Source organism: Ranitomeya variabilis, chromosome 6 (genome assembly GCF_051348905.1).
Source record: "Ranitomeya variabilis isolate aRanVar5 chromosome 6, aRanVar5.hap1, whole genome shotgun sequence".
NCBI lineage: Eukaryota > Metazoa > Chordata > Amphibia > Anura > Dendrobatidae > Ranitomeya > Ranitomeya variabilis.
Genome location: NC_135237.1, coordinates 316484756 through 316511031, shown reverse-complemented (window position 1 = coordinate 316511031; position 26276 = coordinate 316484756). Strand labels below are relative to the sequence as shown.

Here is a 26276-nt window from a genome sequence, read left to right as displayed (position 1 = left end):
GTGAGCCATGTTGAGCACCGCCCGACGATCGGGTTGGGGCACTACCAGTTGTTCCACCACCTCATCCCGGATTTTATCAACCCTGTACAGTAACTCCTGGTTGATCATCATCCGGGGAAACTCCTTTTCTGCACCAGGTTGCTGTGCCACCCCATTCACCTCGAGTACTCTTTCCCTTGCCCGGTTCAGAGTGGGATCCTGGAGCTGGGCAGTCCCGAACTTACCAGGTGACACCTCCAGCTCAGGAATTGGTGGATTCTCCTCCACTTCTCCTGCCAATACCTCTAGGGGAAACCTATCGGGATTACACACTGTCCTGTCATGGTTCCCAATGGCAAGGGAACGTAAGAAACATATAAGTAACGAACGAGCTCTCGGGTGATGGAAACTCGAGTTGACCGTGAGCTAAATCTACCACACAACTAACAGTAGCCAGGGAGCATACCTACGGCTTCCTATATGCCACGCGCCAGCCGGAGGACTAACTACGCCTGGTAGAGGAAGAAACAGACCTGGCTTACCTCTAGGGAAATCCCCCAAAAGATGATAGCAGCCCCCCACATGTAATAACGGTGAATTAAGAGGAAAAGACATACACAGTATGAAAGTAGATTTAGCAAAGAGAGGTCCACTTACTAGATAGCAGAAAGATACAAAAGAGGACTTCACGGTCAACTGAAAACCCTTTCAAAAACCATCCTGAAATTACTTTAAGACTCCTGTGTCAACTCATGACACAGGAGTGGCAATTTCAGCCCGCAAGAGCTTCCAGCTACAGAGAATTACAAAAACTGCAAACTGGACAAAAGGTACAAAACAAAAGGACAAAGTCCACTTAGCTGATCAGCAGACTAGTAGCAGGAACATGCAACCGAAGGCTCTGGTTACAATGATGACCGGCAAGGAAATGACTGGAGAGCAAGGCTAAATAGGAAACTCCCAAACACTGATGGAAGCAGGTGAACAGAAGCAGCAAAGTGCAAACAAGTCACCAGTACCACCAGCAACCACCAGGGGAGCCCAAAAAGCGGATACACAACACTGTCCCTATGGTGGTGACCCCTACGGCAGGTATCCCTGACTCGAGATCTTCGGGTTCTGCCACCGTAATGCTTTTTACCCTGAGAGGGTTAACTCTGGTCTCCCAGAGGGACCAGAACAAGGGAAAGTCTCTACCCATCACAGTCCCATACGGAAGAGTCTTTACCACTCCCACCACATGTTTCATCTCTCCACATGGGGTTTAGAACGTGACCTCTGCAGTCGGGTACTCTTGGAGGTCCCCATGTATGCACACTAACCCCACCTTCGGTCCATTAGGACTGTCCCCAGCAACCAGGGACCCGTGTACCAGGGTCACCAAGCTCCCTGAGTCCAAGAGAGCATCCATCTGGTACCCGTTAATGAGTACTCTGCACAGCTGAGGTTCGGTACCGGCAGGGTCTGTAGTGGCAATGCAGACTGGCTGGGCATACATAGACACCCGGCAGATATACCCGCAGTCCATGGGTTCTGTTGTTAGGGGGCAATTAGCAACCACATGTCCAGGTTCTTGGCATCGCCAACACGTAATGACTGTGGCATGAGGTAACCTTGGGGCCAGTTTAGGGGACACAGGTCTGTGGTCACTCTCTTTCTGAGACATCCCCTCAGCAAGGGCTCGGTCCGGTTTTGTCCCAGTGGAGGGTCGTGGACTTTTCTCAGACTCCTGAGCTGGCAGAGCCTTACGTGACAGCCGAAGCAGAGCAGTGTCCCGTATAAAGTCCTGGGTGGTCTTATATCGCTCTATCAGAACTACAACCTGGTCTAGGGTACCCAGGTCCCCTTGACCCACCCAACACTGTATAGCTGCTGGCAGAGCCCTCACCAGTCGGTCGACCACCACCCTCTCCACTATCTGACTTGTGGTTAAAGTCTCAGGTTGGAACAACCATTTCACAAGCTGCAGTAAGTCAAAAACCTAAGAACGGGCAGGCTGGGCTACTACAAAAGTCCAAGAAAACACCCGTTGGGCTCTCACATAAGTATTAACCCCTAGTTGGGCAAGGATCTCACCTTTTAGCTTGGAATAGTCCTGGGCATCCTCCTGACTGAGGTCAAAGTAAGCCTTTAGCGCATCACCCCTCAGGAACGGAGCCACAACTTCAGCCCACTGTGCTGCTGGCAGATTCTCCCGCTCTGCCATGCGCTTATAGACGGTGAGGAAAGCTTCCACGTCATCTTCCGGACTCAATTTCCTCAAAGCGGAGCGGACCTTGTCTCGGGCATCGCAACGTTCCGGGGCCGGTGCTGGAGGTGCCTCACACAGGGCTGTAATTTGCTGCAGCAACAGGTTATTAGTTTGTTGCTGTTGTTGCTGTGTGAGAACCAGCTGCCTCAGGATCTCCTCCATTTTGTCTGTAGGCCTGAGTTGCAATGTAGCAGGCTTAATAATAAACATGCAAATGGTGTTGGGGTATGCCTTAATTCACACTGCCCGCATTCTCCACCATATGTGATGCAGCGATGTCCTTGCTGTGCAGTGAGAAGGCAATGACCCATATAAAGTTCAGAAAAACAAAGTCTTGTTTATTTTTATAGCATACTCACAAACCGAAAAAATAAGCAAACAAGTCCTTCGGTATGCAGCCGGGAAAAATAAACATAGTCCACAATCCGTTGTCGTGAACATAAACACCACCGTGTACGATGGGGTGTCCGGCTTTTTAGGCTCTGCCTGGCCCGTGTTGCTCCACACGGAAAGAGCTCCTCATAAGCCTCCTGCTAGGTCTGATTCCCAGACCAATACTGACACACCCAAACTCTCTTGCAGGGTTTTTTTTTCTTTCCTCCAGATTCTATGGCCATGGGCCACTATAAGATCTGGGCTGGAGGAAACGGACCGGCCCCACTACCTTCCTGCAGTCCGTTTCAAAAATAAAAGCTCATACCGGGTTTTCCTGAATAATTTCAGGGTCAAATAACTTGACCCAGTTCACCTTCACTTTTATTCTTCCCTGTGTCTCACAGGCAACCTGCTGTGAGCACAGGGCACTCCCGGATCTAATATGCTTCTAAGCACATCCTTGGGGATACATAGCGACCCTCGCATATGACACCGGTCACTGCCTCACAAAGCATATATGTTCCCAATGCAGACTATGAATGATGCATTCACAGTATGTGACTTGTAACATATATGATATGCATGGAAATGTCTACACGCCAAGCGTTGCTCAATTTTAAATGTACAGTCTATCTAATAGAAAAACAGAATAGGCATTCTTGATACACTGCATCTGTAATTTAACTATGAATTTCATGATGATGTTTAATACAATCAAAATAAAGCCAAAATCATGCAAAGATAATTTGAACTTGTAAATATATATTTATCAATTTTACTTACTCATCTCCATTGCTAAGATTGTAATATTATGCCAAGACACATCTTCTCTATCTAGAGGCCTCGCTGTCATTAATGCGCCAGTGGTAATATCAACATAGAAATATCTTCCAGGATCACTGTTCCTGTCAATGGAATACCTGTAAGCAAAACAGAAAAAAATGGCCTCATAAATACATTCTTTTAGCTACTACTTGAAATGTTGAATCCTTTGTTGTTTGCTTATGTATACATGATCAGATTATTCAGATTATATTTCTGTGAGCACTCTTATGTATCCACTTATAACCACTTGTGATGTATAAAAAATGAGTTCAGTTGTGAGATCCATTCTCCTGTAAATTAGTATATGCTTACTCATACTACTATAACTGTTAAACAATTAGTTGAGCAGTGAGGAAGTAGAATACATTGATGCATGGGGAAGTAGGACACATTGATACAGTGGTTTGAAACATTTTTCATATCCCCTAAATTTTTCGACCTTTTTTTTCATGTTACACCCACAAACTTAAGTTTTAGGTCATATACCAAGTCTACAGGAAATGATACATAGGTTTCTAATTATTTTAAAAATATAAATGTGAAAATTGTGACATACATTTTTATTCAGCCCCCTACAGTCTGATACCCATAATTATAATAACAAGTGACCAATTGCCTCCAGAAGTCACATAATTAGTAAATTGAGTCTCCATACATGTAATTTATTGTCAGTAGGGTTGAGCGACTTTTCATTTTTTGAGATCGAGTCGGGTTTCACGAAACCCGACTTTCTCAAAAGACGGGTCGAGTGAAATAGGCCGATCTTATTGAAAAGTCGGGGTCGGGGATCGGCCAAAACACGAAACCCAATGCAATTCAATGGGGAAGCATACTTTTTTAATATTTGCTTCAGCGCGATAATGTTGAAAAGCCGGTAATTCAATTGCCGGCTTTTCATTTCTCCTGCCTAAACCCGACATGATATGAGACATGGTTTACATACAGTAAACCATGTCATATCCCCCTTTTTTTCGCATATTCCACACTACTAATGTTAGTAGTGTGTATGTGCAAAATTTCGGCGCTGTAGCTATTAAATTTAAGGGTTAAATCGCGGAAAAAATTGGCGTGGGCGCCCGCTCAATTTTCTCCGCCAGAGTTTTAAAGCCAGTGACTGAGGGCAGATATTAATAGCCAGGAGAGGGTCCATGGTTATTGCCCCCCCCCCGTGGCTACAAACATCTGCCCCCAGCCACCCCAGAAAAGGCACATCTGGAAGATGCGCCTATTCTGGCACTTGGCCACTCTATTCCCACTCCCGTGTAGCGGTGGGATATGGGGTAATGAAGGGTTAATGCCACCTTGCTATTGTAAGGTGACATTAAGCCAGATTAATAATGGAGAGGCGTCAATTCTGACACCTATCCATTATTAATCCAATTGTTCAATCTATCATCCAAAAATGGAAGGAGTATAGCACAACTGCAAACTTACAAAGACATGACTATCCATCTAAACTGAGATCCCAACAAGGAGAGCACTAATAAGGAAAGCAGCCAAGATATTTCACAAATATGGTCTTCATAGAAGTGTGACAAGATGAAAGACATATTTGAAAGCAAGAGATAAAAGTCCTGTTTGCAGTTAGTAAACAGCCATGTAGGGAACACTGCAAGCATGTGGAAGAAAGTTCTCTGGTCAGATAAGACAAAGTAGAACTTTTTGTGCTGAATCCAAAATGCTATGTATGGTGGAAAACTAAGACTGCACACCCCCCTGAAAAAAAACATCCCCACCGTCAAACATGGTGGTGGCAGCATCATGCTCTGAGGATGATTTTACTCAGCAGAGACAGCGAAGCTGGTTAGAGTTGATGGAAAGATGGATGGAGTTAAACACTGGGCAATCCTGGGGTGTAAGTTCACCTTCCAGCAAGACAACGATCCTAAACAAACATCTAGAGTTACAAGTGAATGGTTCAGATCAACGCATATTTATCTGTTTGAATTGCCTTGTCAAAGTCCAGACCTAAATTCCATTAAGAATCTGTGTCAAGACTTGAAAATTGCTGTTCATAGATGTACTCCATCCAATCTCACTGAGCTAAAGCTAGTTTGCAAGGAAGAATGAGCAAAAATGTCAGCCGGTAGATGTGAAAAGCTGGTAGAGACATACCCCTAGGACTTGCAGCAAAAGGTGGTCCTACAAAGTATTCACTCAGGGGGATAGGAACGATTAATATAAATTCATGTCATAATTTTCAGATTTATATTTTTTAAATATTAAGAAAATCATGTATCATTACCTTTACATTTCACACATATTTGCTTTGTGTTGGTATATCACATAAAATCACAATAAAATGCATTTAAGTTTGTGGGTATAATGTGAAAAGATGTGGAAAAGTTCATGGGCTATGAATACTTTTTCAAGACTCTACATGAGGTACATTAGTCTTTGTGGTAGTAGAGTTTATTGATACTTAATACATGGGGGTCAGGGCCGCCATTAGGACATTACAGCCATTACTGCTGTATGGAGCCTGGTGAGCAGAAGGAAAGAGGGGGTTCCCAGTCTCCATATAGCAGTAAGAGCTCACGGGGCCCCCTGCCTGGTGCTGCAGAGCCATCAATACAGAACAGCCCCGCAGCTCCAGGGCTCCCTCCGCCTCTTCTGTGACGCTTTAGTGACTGTGCATCCTGGATTATATCATTGCATACGCACTAGAATGTACGAGTGCTTTTTTTTTTATAAATTAAATTAAATGAGTGTGGAAAGGGGGAGAAAATGAGTATGAATTGTGAATGAGCATGGAGTACAGTGAATGATGATGAAATGAAACTAGGGGGTGGGGACAGCAAATAATGATTAATTAAGACTGAGGGATGGGGTACAGCAAAATGGTCATGAATTGAGACTGGGGATAAGCTAAAGCAAATGGTGAAGAATTGAGCCTGGGGGGTGAGGATAGCAAATGGTGATGAATTGAGACTGGGAGATGGGGACAGAAAATGGTGATGAATTGAGAATGGGGAACAGGGTACAGCAAATAATGATGAATTGAGACTGGGGGTGGGGACAACAAATGGTGATGAATTGAGACTGGGGGGTGGGGAGAATAAATAATGATGAACTGAGACTGGGGGGTGCAGTACAGCAAATGTAGATGAACTGAGACTGGGGTAGGGTACAGAAAATGGTAATGAATTGAGACTGGGGGTCAGGTATAGAAAATGGTGATGAATTGAGACTGGGGGGTATGGGAGAGTAAATAATGATTAATTTATACTGGGGATGGGGTACAGCAAATAATAAATAATTGAGACTTGGGGGTGGGGACAGCAAATGGTGATAAATTGAGCCAGGGGAGTGGGGACAGTAAATAATGAATAATTGAGAAAAGGTGTGGGAACAGCAAATAATGATTGAGAAAGGTGGGTGGGAACAGCGTATGCTTATGAATTGACATTAGGGGGTGAAGAACACAAATGGAGATGATGTTAGGGTGGGGGTGAGCAAATGATGATGAATGGAGGGAGGGTCCTTGTACTGTGCAGGACAGCATAGTGCATCTGGCGTTACCTGTAGAACCTATTGCTCTTGGGGGTAGTAGAACACATTGGTCTTTGTGCTAGTGGAGCATATTGATACATGGGGTAGGAGAACACATTGTTTCTTAGGAAAATAGAACACACTGATATATGGGGAAGTAGAACACATGGATGCATGGAGAAGTAGAACACATTGATACATGGAGTGGTAGGAGCAGCTTTTTTTAATACATTAAATATACTGAAATTCTATTAAAAAAAGCATTAAACTTTATAAGGAATCATGAAAAATATAAATGATTTCACGAGTAACAACATTTTTAAGAGTGAAACAGAAAATGAATCAGAACAAAATATTGCACAGAATATGTAATTTGGACAGACCTGTTAGCTCACACCATATATGTTTGTATAATGTGTTATGTATTCTCCCCTATAAAATGTATGGTCAAAATACAGCACCATATGGTCACCATGCAGCTGCACATGGAGTGTTTCTGCTGTACGCAGCTCTGCTTTAGGTTTAAGGGTATGCATTAAAGTTTTCTATGTGCAGCTTGCCTTATACAAAGTGCAGAATATTAATGATGATGACATTCATCGTTACCATCTGAATTAAACAACATCTATTGTGCACTATTGCACGTGGAAACATTCTTCTTAATTCTTTATAAGCTAACCTCAGCTACTTCAACACCCATCTAAAAAATGAATTTCAGGGTTTGATTTGTTAGAAACCTCTTGCAAGTCCTTTCAACGCATTCTCATTTTCTTGACATTTGAAGGTCAGATTAGCATTAAAGATTATGATCATTGTGCTCCATTAATCACTAATGCTAAGCTTCGCAGGCAATACCTTTGTTCTGAATTCTCCATGTTTTAAATTAATAACCAAGCTTTGAACTTATATTACTCCTTATTTACAGACTACAGGACAAGGCTTTCACTTTAACTAAAAGTTTTCAAAAACTGAAATTAGCCATTTAGTTTAATGTACATTTTCTGTGCCAACTAGACGAAACATAAAGACTGTTTCATCAAGACTGGCATAGCGCACACTGCACCAGTCTTGATGGAGAACATGAGGCTCCAAATTCATTAAAGCACCATTCCAGCATTTTTATTTATTGCAGCGCTGTAGTAGTGCCACTAATCAAAGTTCCATGCCCCAGTTTCATACTTACTTGCTGTTGTCTTCCTCTTTTATCGGCACTGCTCTGATCGGTCTCCAGCAGGTTGTGACATGACGGATCTCTCCAGTGTTTACTGGAGCGATCCAGAGGCCACAACTCAATTCTAGTCTATGGTAGGTACAGAAAGTATTCAGACCCTTTTAAATTTTTCACTCTTTGTAAATTCAAAGAATTTCATTGTTTTTCTCATTAATGTCTACTCTGCACCCCATCTTGACTGAAAAAAACAGAAATATAGTAATTTTTGCAAATTTATTAAAAAAGAAAAACTGAAATATCACATGGTCATAAGTATTCAGACCCTTTGTTCAGTATTGAGTAGAAGCACCCTTTTGAGCTAGTACAGCCATGAGTCTTCTTGGGAATGGTGCAACAAGTTTTTCACACTTGGATTTGGGGATCCTTTGCAGATTCTCTCCAGTTCAGTCAGGTTGGATGGTGAACGTTGGTGGACAGCCATTTTCGGGTCTCTCCAGAGATGCTCAATTGGGTTTAGGTCAGGGCTCTGGCTGGGCCAATCAAGAATGGTCACAGAATTGTTCTGAAGCCACTCCTTTGTTATTTTAGCTCTGTGATTAGGGTCATTGTCTTGTTGGAAGGTGAACCTTTGGCCAAGTCTGAGGTCCAGAGCACTCTGGAAGAAGTTTTCATCCACGATATCTCTGTACTTGGCCGCATTCATGTTTACTTTTATGACAACCAGTTGTCCTGTCTCTACAGCTGAAAAACACCCCCATAGCATGATGTTGCCACCACCATGTTTCACTGTTGGGATTGTATTGGGCAGGTCATGAGAAGTGCCGCTTAGAATTATCACCAAAAAGGTCGATCTTCCTCTCATCAGACCAGAGAATCTTATTTCTTATAGTCTGGAAGTTCTTCCTATATTTTTTAGCAAACTCTATGGGGGTTTTCATATGTCTTGCACTGAGGAGAGGCTTCCGTCGGGCCACTCAGCCATAAAGGCCTGACTGGTGAAGGGCTGCTGTGATAGTTGACTTTGTGGAACTTTCTCCCATCTCCCTACTGCATCTCTGGAGCTCAGCCACAGTGATCTTGGGGTTCTTCTTTACCTCTCTCACCAAGGCTCTTCTCCCACGATTGCTCAATTTGGCTGGACAGCCAGGTGTAGGAAGACTTCTGGTGGTCCCAAACTTCTTCCATTTAAGGATTATGGAGGCCACTGTGCTCTTAGGAACCTTGAGTACTGCAGAAATTCTTTTGTAACCTTGGCCAGATCTTGGCCAGATCTGTGCCTTGCCACAATTCTGTCTCTGAGCTCCTTGGCCAGTTCCTTTGACCTCATAATTCTCATTTGGTCTGACATGTACTGTGAGCTGTGTGGTCTTATATAGACAGGTGTGTGCCTTTCCAAATCAAGTACTGTCAGTTTAAGTAAAGACAGCTGGACTCCAATGAAGGAGCAGAACCATTTCAAGGAGGATCACAAGGAAATGGACAACATGTGACTTAAATATGAGTGTCTGAGCAAAGGTTCTGAATACTTATGACCATGTGATATTTCAGTTTTTCTTTTTTATTAAGTTTGCAAAAAGATGGGGAACAGAGTGTACATTAAAGAGAAAAAAAAAATTACCAAATGGTTGCAATGAAACAAAGAGTGAAAATTTAAAGGGGTCTGAATATTTTCCATACCCACTGTATAAGGGCCAGAATGAGGCTCTCATTAACTTATGTTGAGAGCTTGTGAAGGTTACCTTTGACTTCTGGGCAGTCAAAAGTTGCAGGTACAAGGTGGCTGTGTGAGGAACAGGTGAAGATGGTGTCTGGTAAGTGTAAGACTAGGGTGAGGGAACTTAGATTAGTAGCACCACTCCAGCGTTTTTTTTATTTCAGTGCTGCAGAGCTTTAAGTTGCGCATGCCACTTAATGAATTTGATGCCTCTGCTGAGTGGCGTGTGCCTCCATACGTTGTTCCAGAAATGCTGCTCCAGTCAGGGATTGGAGTAACACTTCTTGCATACAAAGCAGCTGCAATTGTGTTGAACTTAATGGGGGGGGGGGGGGGTGGCCATACCATAACCATCATCCCGCCCTGGCTCTTCCCATTCCAATGGAATTTATTTAAACTGGTGTGAAAACTCCAAAAGTTGCAAAACATTTTGCGGAACTATGCGTTGCCCAAAAATTTTGCAACTTTTCAGAGCTTTTGTTCCAGTTTTCTGGCATAAAACCTTTGATCAATTTCCTACTTAGTTTTATTTGCAATTTAAAGGATTGATGGAAAGAAACTAGAAAATTTGAATGTGTGCATGTAAACAGATATAGTATATAAATATATACAGTATGAGTAACAATGCCATATGGTGGCCAAATAATACTTCAAGACAGTTGCATGAATTTCAGAATTAAGATCTGCAAAAATAATACACTGTACATGTATACCATGATCAAAAAGCAAATAGTTATGTTATTTTTTTGTAAATGTACATCTCGTTCACTTTCTATTTCTCTTATAAGGGGCTGCAGTGATTTGAAGTAGTGATTCAGGCCTTTGTGTTGTTTTGGCTGGGGGCTTAGAACTTACTGGCAGTTAGTGGCTAACTACCTGCCTGTTCTGCTCTGTGATGAATGATCTAATCTGGCACAGAGTGGTCATGGACTGCTCCTTGTTGGAATTCTTCTACTCCTGGGGAAGACAGAGCAGTTCCTTCTCTTCTGGCATCACCCCTGTAAGTCACTACCTGCTCTGTTCTATCAGACCAAGGCAGCATAAGGCCAGATTCAGGTTTAGGAGGGCCTTGGACCATATGGCCACAATTGCTCCACTATAGCCTCAAGTTATAACATCCATCTAGCATACTAACATTAGCATAAAATAGAAGAAAAATACAATAACACCATTTTTAATGTAATTTACTGATTACCATAAATTAACAAGTTTACTGTATTGTAAAAATTGTTACGGTTCCTGGAATATAAAAAGTGTCCAGGTTATTTGTTCTGATGTTTATTGATTAAAGTGTATTAAAGTAAGTTTATTGTAATTGGTTTTGCTCTATTATTTTATAGCAACTTTGCTGGATAAAACAGTGACCTATTCATCTTTGTTTTCTGTTTATAATGTAATCCATATGAAGATATACATAAGCAGAGCTGGTACAAATCGATTCTTATGACTTGATCCATTGGTCATGTCAGTAACCAATCTGTGGCCATTTGACAGACACCAATTCTTACCTGACGGCATCTAATGCTCTTCTTTTGATTATTTAGCCTGGCACAATGTCATTGTTGTGTTGTGATGTGCATGTGATGTCATATCAGACTGGCTAATCAAAAGAAATTCTGTAAACGCCAGGAGGTAAGAGGCGGTTCACAGGGCTCCCGTTCAGTTACCTCAGTTTACTGACATGCCAGATAAACTGGATAGCGTAAATCAATTCGCACCACCCCAACTCTAATTATAGCACTATATAGATAGGAATCCGGCACTCCTTGAGTTGCAGAAAAATATCAGATTTATTAGCAAAGCAATCCAAAAGCAATGACATTTCGGTCGAAATGACCTTCTTCAGACAGATTGCATCAGTAACTGCGCAAATCCCATGGTTATTGAATCCCTATTCCCCACAGCACTGTTACATGCAGTGGACCATATGCAATCTGTCTGAAGTAGGTCCTTTCGACCGAAACATCATTGTTTTTGGATTGTTTTGCTAATAAACCTCATATTTTTCTGCAGCTCGGTGAGTGATGGATTCTTTTTTCTCTAATTGGACATTATACCTGTGTCCAAGAATCATGAAGATTTTTAGGCAGAGAAAATCCTGCCATAGCCTCTAGCTCACTCTGAATATTTTTCTTTCCACACAGCAGGTCCTGTGTTTAACTCACGGTAAAGACACTTGGTAAAAATAGAGGCTTGATAGAAGTCCATTAGGAAGAGGCCTCCATGGTGCTCCTAAATGCAGAGTGTCAGAGAGCTCCAGCAAGTGCTGATGATGGCCCTGATGTAGCCTACAAGTGAATGAAGCTAATAAATAGCACAAAGCACTTGACTTTTAATTTTAGATAAGAAACTTCTACTTCCTCAATATATAATTTTTTTTGTTTTAAGATGGATCACTAGATGTAAGTTTCTCATCATTGTAAATTCCAATGGAATTGGTAACTTATAGTTACTTACCTAACTGAATTATTAGTTGCATCCGGATCCCTAGCAGAAACAATCTGTATTGTTGTACCAATATCTACATTTTCGGAGACTTCCACAAAATAATGACTGGATTCAAACACGGGAGGCTCATCAACATCTTCAACACTAATGTGTACAGTCGTGGTGTCACGGAATGGACCAAGATTAAAAAAACGTACTTCAATGTGTGGGTTTGAACCCTCAATTTTCAGGGTGTAGCTTTTCTTACTTTCAAAGTCCAAAGGCTGAAAAAAAAATATTTTAATAAAACTGTATAATCTACAGAAAGCGAAACATAAAAACGTTTTCAAGAATATAATTTTTCATACATTGATCACATACTGCACATTGCATACCTTCACCAGTGTATAAAAGAAACAATTACTATGCATTATACATTTTTTTACCCACTGCCTTGGCATTGTTATTCAACACAGTTGGCAAAAACATATATTAATATACAGCCGAATAACAGATGCCAGAAGGGACTTTTGGCAAATGCTTAGATAAATGGGACCCTTTGCATAAGCCTCCTTACCTTGACAAGCCAGCTGGTATGTCACTCTCCATAAGGAGAAGCGTTACCCCTTAGACCCCAGTCCAGAGCCTCTCACCTCGCCAAATCAGTTCTCATGCTTCGCACTGACGAGGGCCAACAGCCCGAAACACTGTGTCTGCTAATTGAGATATGGATTTGGCTTTTATCCTAAGTCATATTGCATGACTTGTTAAAGGGTTGATTGTGACTTGTAGGATCGCTACTTCCAACAGGTGGCGCTATAGCGTTTAAGTCCTCTTTTTGCAGAAGAGGCGATTTGCATACTATTCAATATACACTCACCGGCCACTTTATTAGGTACACCTGTCCAACTTCTTGTTAACACTTAATTTCTAATCAGCCAATCACATGGCGGCAACTCAGTGCATTTAGGCATGTAGACATGGTCAAGACAATCTCCTGCAGTTCAAACCGAGCATCAGTATGGGGAAGAAAGGTGATTTGAGTGCCTTTGAACGTGGCATGGTTGTTGGTGCCAGAAGGGCTGGTCTGAGTATTTCAGAAACTGCTGATCTACTGGGATTTTCACGCACAACCATCTCTAGGGTTTACAGAGAATGGTCCGAAAAAGAAAAAAAATCCAGTGAGCGGCAGTTCTGTGGGCGGAAATGCCTTGTTGATGCCAGAGGTCAGAGGAGAATGGGCAGACTGGTTCGAGCTGATAGAAAGGCAACAGTGACTCAAATCGCCACCCGTTACAACCAAGGTAGGCCTAAGAGCATCTCTGAACGCACAGTGCGTCGAACTTTGAGGCAGATGGGCTACAGCAGCAGAAGACCACACCGGGTACCACTCCTTTCAGCTAAGAACAGGAAACGGAGGCTACAATTTGTACAAGCTCATCGAAATTGGACAGTAGAAGATTGGAAAAACGTTGCTTGGTCTGATGAGTCTCGATTTCTGCTGCGACATTCGGATGGTAGGGTCAGAATTTGGCGTAAACAACATGAAAGCATGGATCCATCCTGCCTTGTATGGAGCATCTTTGGGATGTGCAGCCGACAAATCTGCGGCAACTGTGTGATGCCATCATGTCAATATGGACCAAAATCTCTGAGGAATGCTTCCAGCACCTTGTTGAATCTATGCCACGAAGAATTGAGGCAGTTCTGAAGGCAAAAGGGGGTCCAACCCGTTACTAGCATGGTGTACCTAATAAAGTGGCCGGTGAGTGTAACTTTAACATTGAATTTTAGCACATAATGAATCATCAGAAAGATTTCCTGGAACTAGGGCAACAGTGACCAGTTTTTGCTGTTATTTTATTCTTGCTGTTTCCCTGAATATTTATATTTTTGGTTATTTTTTTGTTATAATCTGCAATATGGGTCCAGAAATACAGGCCTTTTAATTTTGTGCTAATATTTATGGTCTTTACCAAGGGATCATTGTTCAATGGATCCTCTAGGGCGTGATTTTAGGCTGCTCTGCAGTATTCCTCCTTGATAAAGACTAAAAAAGTAAGTCTAAATAAAAATGTCCATATCTCAGGAACCATATAGTGGATTTTGGAGAAACATAAAGTGAATATTCAAGAGAGGAGAAGGATTAAATTAAGGGCAAAAATTGGTCACCTTTCACCTAGTGACAGGTTAACTTTAAATATATATGTATCTAGAAATTGGGATCCAGTTTTGGGCTCCAAGTTTTAAAAAGGATATTCAGAAGTTAAGAGCCAGGTCAAAGGAGGGCAACTAGATTATTACAAGGGAAGGAAGGCACCTCATATGACAAGAGGTTGGAAAAGTTGGGCTTGTTTAGCTTAGAAAAAGACTTCTCAGAGGAGATCTCATTTATATATATAAATACATCTGTGGTCAATATAAAGGACTGGCACATGACTTATTCCTTCTGGCAGCTAAGTAGGAAAGTTTCTTTACAGTAAGAGCAGTTAGACTGTGGAATGCCCTACCACAAGAGTTAGCAGTGACAGACAGTATAACAGCCTTTAAAAAATATATGTATTGAGGAAATCATCAAGCTAACATTCTGGGTTTTAGATATTTTAGTAGTAAAATATAATTTGGTGGAGAAAGGTTGAACTTGATGGACCTATGTTTTTTAACCTATGCAATTATGTAAAAATATATATTTTTTTCCTAGAAACCACCATAAAAGAAGTTTTAAAAGCAGAAAAAAGTTAACTTCCAAAGGACTTTAACGGAAAGATGGTTAAAACGAGACAGTCATAATTGCACTATTTTTATAGCATTTTACATAATTTACTTCTAAATATTCTCAGTGTGAATCTGCCTGTGTGATATATTGCTTCAAGCTGTCGCTGTTTGCTACCTTGTGACTTGTTCTAGCAGAACAATATACATGTTTGTGGTTTTACTGTTGGCTAATGAAGGACAATTTATTAGTGCGGGAAGAGTGACGGTCTTATCACACACAATACTTTACTTACTTTTATACTTTATGCACAAGCAATTCTCCATCTGCCTTATCTAAGGCAGCTTTGTCTAAGCATAATTAGCATTTATGGATCTTCGAGCTCCATTTAAAAAAAAAACACATACGTTTTATTGGTTTATAAATAATCCATGCTCTTTTTCAGTATTCTTTGTGGCAGAGGAGAGTGAGAAATGTGTCCTGAACAAATGCAGCTATTGAAAGAATCAGTCAATCAGGGCGCAATTCATTTACAGAATATATCTACTGAGATACACAGAGAAATGAAAGACTTTAAAGGAAATAATATGCGTTCAGCATTATGCTTTCTCATTACACTGGCTTTGCTTTTTGGCTTAAAGCAAATTCATTATATGAAGGAACAACATATGAAAAAAAAAAAAAAAAAAGTAGATGCTTGTAACGCATGTGAAAGGTTTTGAATGAATTGGCTAGAAATTTGTCCAGACTTAACTTTTAGCAAACTTTGTTAAAAGGAGACCTGTCACTCGATTCATGCTGCCCAAACCATGACTGTAAAAATAGATGTGACTGGTCCGGCACCACCCCCAGCCGACTTCTACCTTCCTTGCTCTAGTTGATTGACAGGTCTCTCTCTAGATGCACATGCAGCACCCCAGAGACCTGGTCGTTGCAGTAATGTCGGTCCGCCACTAAGAGGAGTGATGGTACGTCTGATTGCACTAAAGGAGTTCACCTGACCAGGTATCACAGTCACACATTACACTTCACACTCTGGCCACCAGGGGGAGCAAAGGGTTCTATGTATTAGGCCACTCCTCACACTCTGGTAAAACTGGGGGCTGGATGGGAAGTGAGAGAGAAGCTGACTGGGTTTTGCCCAGGCAACACCTAGTGAGAGAAGAGGTTGCTTGGGAAGATTCAGGGGGGTCCCTGTCAGTGGTGGGATCCTGACAGTGGCCTAGCGAACAGGACAGATCGTTACGGAGCCGCGCCTGCACTACATTGCGGCGGTATCTTAAGAAAGGACAAGAAGCGAGGTTTATTGTGGAGAAGTGAGAAACGAGATCACAGCACAAAGCCGAAAGAACCAGTAGGAGTCGTGCCCCGAGATCGGCAACATCCTACTGAGGTGTGTAGCCGGTGGCCGGAACGCCGAGGAAGTATTGGGCTCTAAGCATTACTTCAAACCAACGGCAGGACAATTAATTATAGGTTGGCTGTCTCACCTAATTCACCTAATGAAGACAACGGAGGCAAATTGTGGGAGAGGGGCGTCTCTAGGGTCCCTATAAAATAGCTCCAGGCCTACCCCGTCATACGGGTGCGTCCTATCTATATCATCTGGGGGACGGAGAGAGAAAGAACATCAGAAACATATATGACAGTTGTGAGGACTATCCCGTGGTGCTCAGCAGGGAAGTACTACAACACCCAGGCGCTAGTAGGTAGGCACTGATTTCCACCTGCAAAGGGAACTCTGGATGTGCCTTCGGACCGGCCGGTCTCAGCCAGCCCTGTTAGCAGTGCTCTGGATTGCGGATCCCAAAGCCTTCAGTTAAGAGGTAAAGAGACTGCAACCCTGTGTCTTCGTTATTTCATCGCACCACGCACCACCACCTTTAATTGGACGCCCCTTAGCAGAGTCACGGACCGGGTCAGGCCACCGTGACAACCCCAAGACCGAGACCGAGAGGCCCGGTACCAAGTACCCCGCGGCCCTGCGTCTGGGGGGCGCTCCAAAACTTGGCGTTACGAACAGGATCTACTTAAGCCTGAAGAATCAGGTCATGTGTGCCTTGGAACTGTGTCAGAATTGTGCTTGAACCGTGATTTATTGCAAAGACTGTGTATTGCCATTTGTCGCCAGAAATTCCCGCCAAAACCGCTGCCATTACAGCGCTAAGTAGGGTTGAGCGACTTTTACTTTTTCAGGATTGAGTCGGGTTTCTCGAAACCTGACTTTGTCAAAAGTCGGGTCGGGTGAAACCCAATGCAAGTCAATGGGGAATAAAAGTCGGCAGTGAGTGGAGGACAGGAAAACACCAACAGAGCCCATTTTAATGCCCAAAACATCAATTCTTGTTACTTAAGCTTGTCAGTGAAGGGGAACCTGAGTTTCAGCAGGGTCATATTCAGGCTGTGTAGAGTGGAAGGGGAATGTAGTGGTCTGTGTCAATGTACCAGCAGACTCATCTAGCAGTGGCTGGGCAATAGGCAGGAATGAGGAGGAAACACAGATATAGGCCCAAAATAAAAAAAAGTAGGCTAAAAGCTGTTAAAACTTGGTAACAGGAGTAAACAGGCGGCATTGGTTTGTTCAGTGGAGGAGAACAACAATCAGCGGCAGACACCGTTAGTAGGCCCAACCAAACAAGTAGGCCAAATGCTGTTTCATATTCTAAATATAGGCCGAAAGCCTGAAGCTTGAAGCTCAGCTTTGTGTAGTAGAGGAAAACAAGAGGCAGCAGCAGACAACGTTACTAGGCCCAAACCAAGAACTAGGCCAAATGTAGTTTCATATTGTTGTTACAGGCCGAAAGCCTGAAGCTTCAAGCTCAGCTTTGTTTAGTAGAGGAAAACAAGAGGCGGCAGCAGACAATGTTACTAGGCCCAACCCAACAAGTAGGCCAAATGCAGTTTAATATAAAAAATATTTAAACGAAAGCCTGAAGATTGAAGCGCAAGAAAAATAAACCAAGAGAACACCAAGGAGCGGCAGACACCGTTAGTAGGCCCCAAGCCAACAAGTAGGCCAAATGCAGTTTAATATTTGAAAAGGGACAACAGTTGAAGTTCAGCTTTGTTCAGTGAAGGAAAAAAAAGAAGCAGCGGTAGACACCGTTATTACGCCCAAATAATAAAGACAGTGGTAGTAGGCGCAAAGTATTAAATGGAGGCCAGGGCCCCTGTATATTTTAACTATCATCGATCATTTCAAATAATTCGTATTGGCAGTGCCATTTAAGGTTTTAACTGCACAGACTACACAGTGGTGGAGCTGGGAGAGGTAGTATTGCAAGTGGTAGAGCACTGTTCAAGCTGGGGGGGAACACTCTCTCGTGGGCGGCGGTACTGGCACAGGGCCCCTCATATTACAACGGTGTAATATGAGTTGTGGTTCAGTGTCTCCCCCCAAAATATGAGGAAGTCTGGTGGAAGAGGCCGTGGGCGGGGGTTGCCAGCTGGTACTGATGGTGCTGGTGGTGCTGCATCTCGTGTTAGTGGCAAAAGCACAGTAGCACCTAAGACTGGAGGTGTTCAGCCTGCGTCATTGTCTGGCTACACAAGGCCTCCAAGGCTCCCTCACCAGGGAGTAGGAAAACAGCATTTAAAGCCAGAGAAGCAGGAAAAAGTGTTGTCTTTCCTTGCTGGCTCACCCTCTAGCTCTTTCGCCTCCTCTTCCCAAAGTTCTAAATGTAAGAGCAGCCAGTCGTCAGTGGATGCTCCCGGTCAGGAAAAATACGTTTCCTTGTGTCCTTCTCCCAAACCAAAAGTGAAGGATGCCTCAGGTGACACTACAGGTTACTCCATGGAGCTCTTTACACATACCGTGCCTGGGTTAGAAAGGGAAATTGTACACTGCCAATTACAAGAAGAATCGGACATGGAGTGCACTGATGCACAGCCACAGCTAGATTGTGATTCTGTTCCATTGACTCTGATCACTACATTGCCCTCGCAGTTTACTGAGCCAGAATGTGACCCTGATGAGACTATGGTGCCCTGTCTCGAAAGCTATAGCACCTTACACGGTGACACTGAGGAAGGTGCACATGACATTGAGGAGGAGGTAATAGATGACCCAGTTGTTGACCCAGATTGGCAGCCATTGGGGGAAGAGGGTGCCGCTGCCATTAGCTCAGAAGCGGAGGAGGATGATCCGCAGCAGCCATCTACATTGCAACAGCTGTCATCTGGCAGGCCCGTATCAGGCCAAAAATGTTTGCGAAAAACAAAAACAGTTTTAGGAGAGCGTGGCCATTCAGTGAAAGTAGCACAGCGCACAATGCCTGAAAAGGTGTTCGATAGTAGGAAGAGTGTAGTGTAGCAATTTTTTAACCAAGATCAGAATGATCAGTCAAAAGTTATCTGTAAGAAATGCTCAATCACCTTTAGCAGAGAGAAGAATCTTCAAAATTTAAATACAACGTGCATGCTTAGACATTTAACCAGCATGCACTTGCAAGCCTGGACTAACTACCAAACGTCCCGTACCGTTGGTGCACCTGCTCAGAATGAAGGTAGTCAGCAATGCTACATTGCTTCCCTCACTGTAAGCCCACCGGTTAGGACACCACCAGCAGCAAATGTGGAGGGATCGTCGTAAGGCCAAAGCAGTCAGGGAATCACAAGGTTATTGGTAGGAAAGACTGTATGTAGGCCAACAACAAGAATACCATAACAAACTCTCTCTCAATCTGCCATGTCCACCACCACCACCGCTAGTTCCACCATATGCTGCTCTCCAGTCCAGCTCACCCTACAAGAGACTCTCGTTAGGAAAAGAAAGTACTCATCCTCTCATCCGCGAACACAGGATTTGAACGCCAACATTGCTATACTAATCTCATTACAGATGATGCCCTACCGTTTGGTTGAAAGCGAAGCTTTCAAAGACCTGATGGCCCACGCAGTACCACGCTATGACCTACCCAGTCGACACTTCTTTGTGAGAAAAGCCATCCCAGCCCTCCACCAGCATGTCAAAGACCGCATTCTCCATGCCTTGAGGCAATCAGTCAGTGGAAAGGTGCACCTCACAACAGATGCATGGACCAGTAGGCATGGCTGGGGACATTAATTGTCCATCACGGCGCACTGGGTTAATGTGTAGGATGCACGGTCCACAGGGGGCAGCCATAGTGGGACAGTTCAGCCTATCCCACAGTCTAAGGAAACAGTTGGCATAAGGCGTTCGCCACTCCTCCTCCTCCTCCAGAAGTGAAAGCTCGTGCACAGAGCGCAGTCGCTCTACCACTCCATCCGCAGCTGCCAGTGTTGCACATGGGGTGTCCCATTATCGAACAGCTAGTGGTAAGCGTCAGCAGGCTGTGTTTCAAATTAAGTGTTTGGGCGACAACAGACACACCGCGGAAGTACTGGTGGAGTACTTGCAGCAACAAACTCAGTCATGGCTGGGCAGTGTACATCTTGAGGCAGGCAAGGTATTCAGTGATAACGGAAGGAATTTTATGGCTGCCATAACCCTTTCAGAACTGAAACACATACCTTGCCTGGCTCACACCTTTAACCTGGTGGTGCAGGGCTTCCTCAAAAATTATCCAAAGTTACCAGCCCTGCTCCTGAAGGTGTAAAGACTTTGCTTGCACATTCGCCGGATGCCCATACACTCCAGCCGTATGCTGAACCATCAGCGATCGCTGAATCTTCCCCAGCACCGCCTAATAATCGACGTCACAACAAGGTGGAACTCCACACTGCACATGATTCAGAGGCTGTGCGAACAGAGGCGTGCTGTAATTAATTTGTGAGAGGATACACGGGCAGGCACTTGGATGGCAGACATGGAGTTGTCTGGTGTGCAGTGGTCGACGCCATCATAAGCATTAACATCCCACTTATGCATCTGCTGATGCAAAGTTTGACGCACATTAAGGAGCAGGCATCTGCAGCCGAGGAGGAGGGAAACCTTGATGACAGTCAGCGATTGTCTGCTCAGGGAACTGTCCAGGACGAATTGGCGGACGAAGAGGATGAGGAGGAGGAGGATGGGGATGAATATGTATGGGAGGAGGATGATTCTCAGGTGGCAATAGAAACTGGTGGCATTGCAAGGTCTGGTACAGGTTTATTGCGGGACACTTGTGATGTTGATTTGCAAGAAAGTGGTCCTCAACCCAGCAGAAACAGTTAATTGACACCTTTAACATTGGCCCACATGGCTGAGTATGCCTTGCGTATCCTAAAAAGGGACCCCCGCATTGTTAAAATGATGACCGATGATGACAACTGGTTGGCCTGCCTCCTGGATACAAGATATAAAGGAAAACTGCAAAATATCATGCCACATGAGAACCTAGGTCAAATATTGGCTACCAAACAAGCAACTCTTGTAGACCGTTTGGTTCAGGCATTCCCAGCACACAGCAGCGGTGATGGTTCTCACACGAGCTGCAGAGGGCAACATGGCAGAGGTGCTAGAGGTGCAGAAATCCGGAGTGGCGTTGGACAGAGGGGTTTTATGACAAGGTTGTGGAATGATTTTGCAATGACCGCTGACACGACAGGGACAGCTGCATCAATTAAAAAAAAAAAAAAATACTTTTCCACCCTTATCGATGTTCTCCCTCACAGGTCATTCCCCTTTGATTACTGGGCATCTAAACTAGACACCTGGCCTGAATTGCCAGAATATGGATTACAGGACCTCGATTGCCCTGCTGTCAGTGTGCTTTCAGAAAGAGTGTTCATGTTCAGTGTTGCTGGTTCAATACTGACCGAAAAAAGGACACGTCTTGCTACCAAAAATGTTGATTAGCTAACCTTCATTTAAATTAAACAATCATGGATTTCACGTTCTTTTGCCCAACCTTCCCCTGCTGACACGTAGCTTGCCTGAAAGATGACTTGCTTTTGGGGGGAGACACTGAACCCTAACTCTGGCCCTGTGGTATAACACAACACTATGAACGTGGCAGAAAGTGGCTGCCTGATATACGATGCACTAGCAGTACAGCTGAATATACACTGTGTGAGAATTTGAATCTCCATTTTTTGGGGGGAGACACTGAACCCTAACTCTGGCCCTGTGGTATAACACAACACTATGAACGTGGCAGAACGTGGCTGCCTGATATACGACGCACTAGCAGTACAGCTGAATATACACTGTGTGAGAATTTGAATCTCCATTTTTTGGGGGGAGACACTGAACCCTAACTCTGGCCCTGTGGCATAACACAACACTATGAACGTTGCAGAAAGTGGCTGCCTGATATACGACGCACTAGCAGTACAGCTGAATATACACTGTGTGAGAATTTGAATCTCCATTTTTTGGGGGGAGACACTGAACCCTAACTCTGGCCCTGTGGTATAATACAACACTATGAACGTGGCAGAAAGTGGCTGCCTGATATACGACGCACTAGCAGTACAGCTGAATATACACTGTGTGAGAATTTGAATCTCCATGTTTTGGGGGGAGACACTGAACCCTAACTCTAGCCCTGTGGTATAACACAACACTATGAACGTGGCAGAAAGTGGCTGCCTGATATACGACGCACTAGCAGTACAGCTGAATATACACTGTGTGAGAATTTGAATCTCCATTTTTGGGGGGGGAGACACTGAATCCTAACTCTGGCCCTGTGGTATAACACCACACTATGAACGTGGCAGAAAGTGGCTGGAATTATTGTAAAGAAAAAAAAAAAGGTACTGCAATAACACGCTCCCTAGTCCCTTTAATGATCTCAGGACAAGTATGGCAGCAATAAAAAGGACTTCAGAACAAAAACGTGTGGACAAATAAACAAGACAGGTAACTGTGCAGAAAGGAGCAACAGGATTTTTGCTTTCAAAAAAGCAGTTGGTTTGCACAGCACCGTGCACACAGCTATGCAGCTGCTGCACTAAAATACGACCTCCACTGTCCCTGCACAAAAAGGTGGTGTGGGACAGTGAAAATCGCTCCAGCACAAGTGGTTTGGGGGTTTATATTTCCTCCCTAACTCTGTCCCTGCTTCTGACTAACTGCAGCAAACTCTCCCTATGCTCAGATCGGCAGAAGTAAGATGGCGGTCGGCGTGCACGCCCCTTTATAGCCCCTGTGATGCTGCAGACAGCAAGCCAATCACTGCCATGCCCTTGTTTAAGATGGTGGGGACAGACACCTATGTCATCACGCTGCCCACACTCTGCGTCCTCCTTCATTGGATGAAAAACGGCGGTAACAGCGTCATACGAAACGCGACTTTGGCGCTCTGATCGTGTACCGCATGGCCGATCCCACACTAGGATCGGTTCGGGTTTCATGAAACCCGACTTTGCCTAAAAGTTGGCGATTTCTGAAAATGACCGATCCGTTTCGCTCAACCCTAGCGCTAAGAGGAGCGCAGGAGAAGAAGAAGGGTGTGGAAGTGAGCGTACGCAAGCTGAAGAGCGCGAAAGACAATGGCCGCCCAGTCTAAGTATTACTGTATCCTGAGGACGTGTCCATCAGCGGCTGAGGTATGCCTCCTCATTCTCTATGGAGGATGGAGACCATGGAGACGGGTCCGCCCCCGAAAAAGAGCGTGGGAAGAAGACCCAGAGGAGGGGACAAAGATGGCGACTTCCATGACACCGCATGGGGACATCCCGGCGCAGGGCTGCATCACCCGCAGCAGTCCCAGATTCACCGTTGCTGCAGGGACTGACCATCGTGGAGCTGCCTATGGGGAGGCCCAGCAGACAGTCACCTGATGACTGGGTAGCCGCAGCTGAAGCCCGCAGCTGGTACGCTGCCGAGAGGCCCACGCTCGTGTGAATTCCCGGTTGGGCCATCCTACAGAGATCCGCCTGTCCCCCGTGTCCCCCACTCTACCCGCTCCGACCGCGGCAGACCCACGAACCCTGCCAGTGGATCGTGAGCCGCGGGAGCCGGACCTGAGGATCCTGCCAGTGACGGAACGCCGACGATGCCTGGTGGCGGCGTGGAGGAAACAGCCCCGACCTGTGGCCACGGTCGACCTAACGGGTGATGTGGAGATCCTACCATCGAAGTGGGGTGTGGTGGTAATCTTTAACTCCCAGGAAGGAAGGGGAGTCATCCAGGAGATTGGGGAGCCACTAAAGGTCCACGTCACCCGGAGCGAGGTGGAGCCTTGCTATGGAGAGATCGATGCGGATCGCGACCTGGAACCCGGGGATGCCGTGACCTACACCCGGTGGCAAAGAGGGACCGGTTGGATGGCCCGGGGCATCCAGTGGTGCGCAACTCTTCAGGCTGCAATGGAGACTCACGGGACCGTACCCATTGCGGGAAAGATGACCGAAGCCTCTGTAATGGACCACCAGGCTGCCCAAGCCCATCGTGTGACCTTGGGTCCCACCCGTTCTCGACCAGGGTTATCCTTAAAGGGATCCCTTTGTTTACCCGGGATCCCTATTGTTTTTGCTTTTTGGTTTTTCTGCTTTTTGTTCATCACTGTTTTAAAGACTGCCGAATCATGGATGGTGAATGGTTCACAAACTGTTGCTGTAAATAGTTTGCACCTTCTTAAAGGTGCCCCCTACTGGTTTTACAAAAGAAGGAGCTTTTTGAAGAGGCTGTTCCTGGAAAACAGCGCAGGAGTTCCTGCTTTAAACGGACTTGCAACTTGAGAGTTGCACTACATCAAAGAGACTTGGTGTTCCTCTTAAAGGGGATGTTCATATGTTGCACTTAAGTATAATGTTACTTTGAGAATGTTGAATGGTAATAGATAGTGTGTAGTTATTTAAAATAGAAAATGTTCAATGATGTTACTAGAGATTGAGGACAGGATAGAATTGAAAGCCGAATTTCAATGGAAGTGAACCCGTAGGGGTTAGTGAGTCCTCCTGGGAACCATAGAGAGATGGTTGATTGATCTTATACTGTGAATAAAAATTGAGCTTATAGAAGAAAAGAGAGGCAGTAGGCCCAGACGAGTAGCCAGGCGGTCCCGCATGTTCCAAAATCAGAGAGTAAAGAGAAAATATTGCATTTAGAAAAGAAAAATAAAGACAAAGTTGATTTATATTTTAGAGTTTTATAGTAAGCCTTTAGTGGGTTCAGCCTATACGCGCTTAAAGGAAAAGTTAAATTATTGTTCCAGAATTTGCACTTAGTAGATAGAATACCCGACTGGGTAAAGATGGTTATTTATAGTCAGTCATTTAATAAGTGTTATTTAAAAAACTTTAAATATGTTTCTGTTTGTAACGTTCAAGTGTCCTCACCTCCCATAATGGGAAGCACTGTTAAATTTACTTGTTCATTGCATTTAAAAAATTTTTATGTCTTTTACTAACATGTATTGTTGTTCTTCTTCCCAGTCCGGGAGTACTGGATTTAACCGGGGGAAAGTGCAGCGCCCCAGAGACCTGGTCGTTGCAGTAACGTCACTCCGCCACTAAGGGGAGTGATGGTACGTCTGATTGCACTAAAGGAGTTCACCTGACCAGGTATCACAGTCACACATTACACTTCACACTCTGGCCACCAGGGGGAGCAAAGGGTTCTATGTATTAGGCCACTCCTCACACTCTGGTAAAACTGGGGGCTGGATAGGAAGTGAGAGAGAAGCTGACTGGGTTTTGCCCAGGCAACACCTAGTGAGAGAAGAGGTTGCTTGGGAAGATTTAGGGGGGTCCCTGTCAGGGGTGGGATCCTGACAGTGGCCTAGTGAACAGGATAGATCGTTACGGAGCCGCGCCTGCACTACATTGCGGCGGTATCTTAAGAAAGGACAAGAAGCGAGGTTTATTGTGGAGAAGTGAGAAACGAGATCACAGCACAAAGGTGAAAGAACCAGTAGGAGTCGTGCCCCGAGATTGTCAACATCCTACTGGGGCACGTAGCCGGTGGCTGGAACGCCGAGGAAGTATTGGGCTCTAAGCATTACTTCAAACCAACGGCATGACAGTTAATTATAGGTTGGGTGTCTCACCTAATTCACCTAATGAAGACTATGAAGGCAAATTGTGGGAGAGGGGCGTCTCTAGGGTCCCTATAAAATAGCTCCAGGCCTACCCCGTCATACGGGTGCGTCCTATCTATATCATCTGGGGGACGGAGAGAGAAAGAACATCAGAAACATATACGACAGTTGTGAGGACTATCCCGTGGTGCTCAGCAGGGAAGTACTACAACACCCAGGCGCTAGTAGGTAGGCACTGATTTCCACCTGCAAAGGGAACTCTGGATGTGCCTTCAGACCGGCCGGTCTCAGCCAGCCCTGTTAGCAGTGCTCTGGATTGCAGATCCCGAAGCCTTCAGTAAAGAGGTAAAGAGACTGCAACCCTGTGTCCTCGTTATTTCATCGCACCATGCACCACCACCTTTAATTGGACGCCCCTTAGCAGGGTCACGGAC

The 26276-nt window shown here is 44.5% G+C and overlaps 1 protein-coding gene across 2 annotated transcripts in view; it reads right to left on the bottom strand.

Moving 5' to 3' along the window:
• CDH20 (cadherin 20) overlaps positions 1 to 26276 on the bottom strand; it is an 818630-nt gene that overhangs the window by 45671 nt on the left and 746683 nt on the right. For both annotated transcript variants that reach the window (XM_077269730.1, XM_077269731.1), the window contains 2 exons: positions 12265 to 12518; positions 3389 to 3525 (listed from right to left, as the gene is read on the bottom strand). In XM_077269730.1, coding sequence (XP_077125845.1) covers positions 3389 to 3525; positions 12265 to 12518 — 391 coding nt within the window. The remainder of the gene's footprint in view (positions 1 to 3388; positions 3526 to 12264; positions 12519 to 26276) is intronic.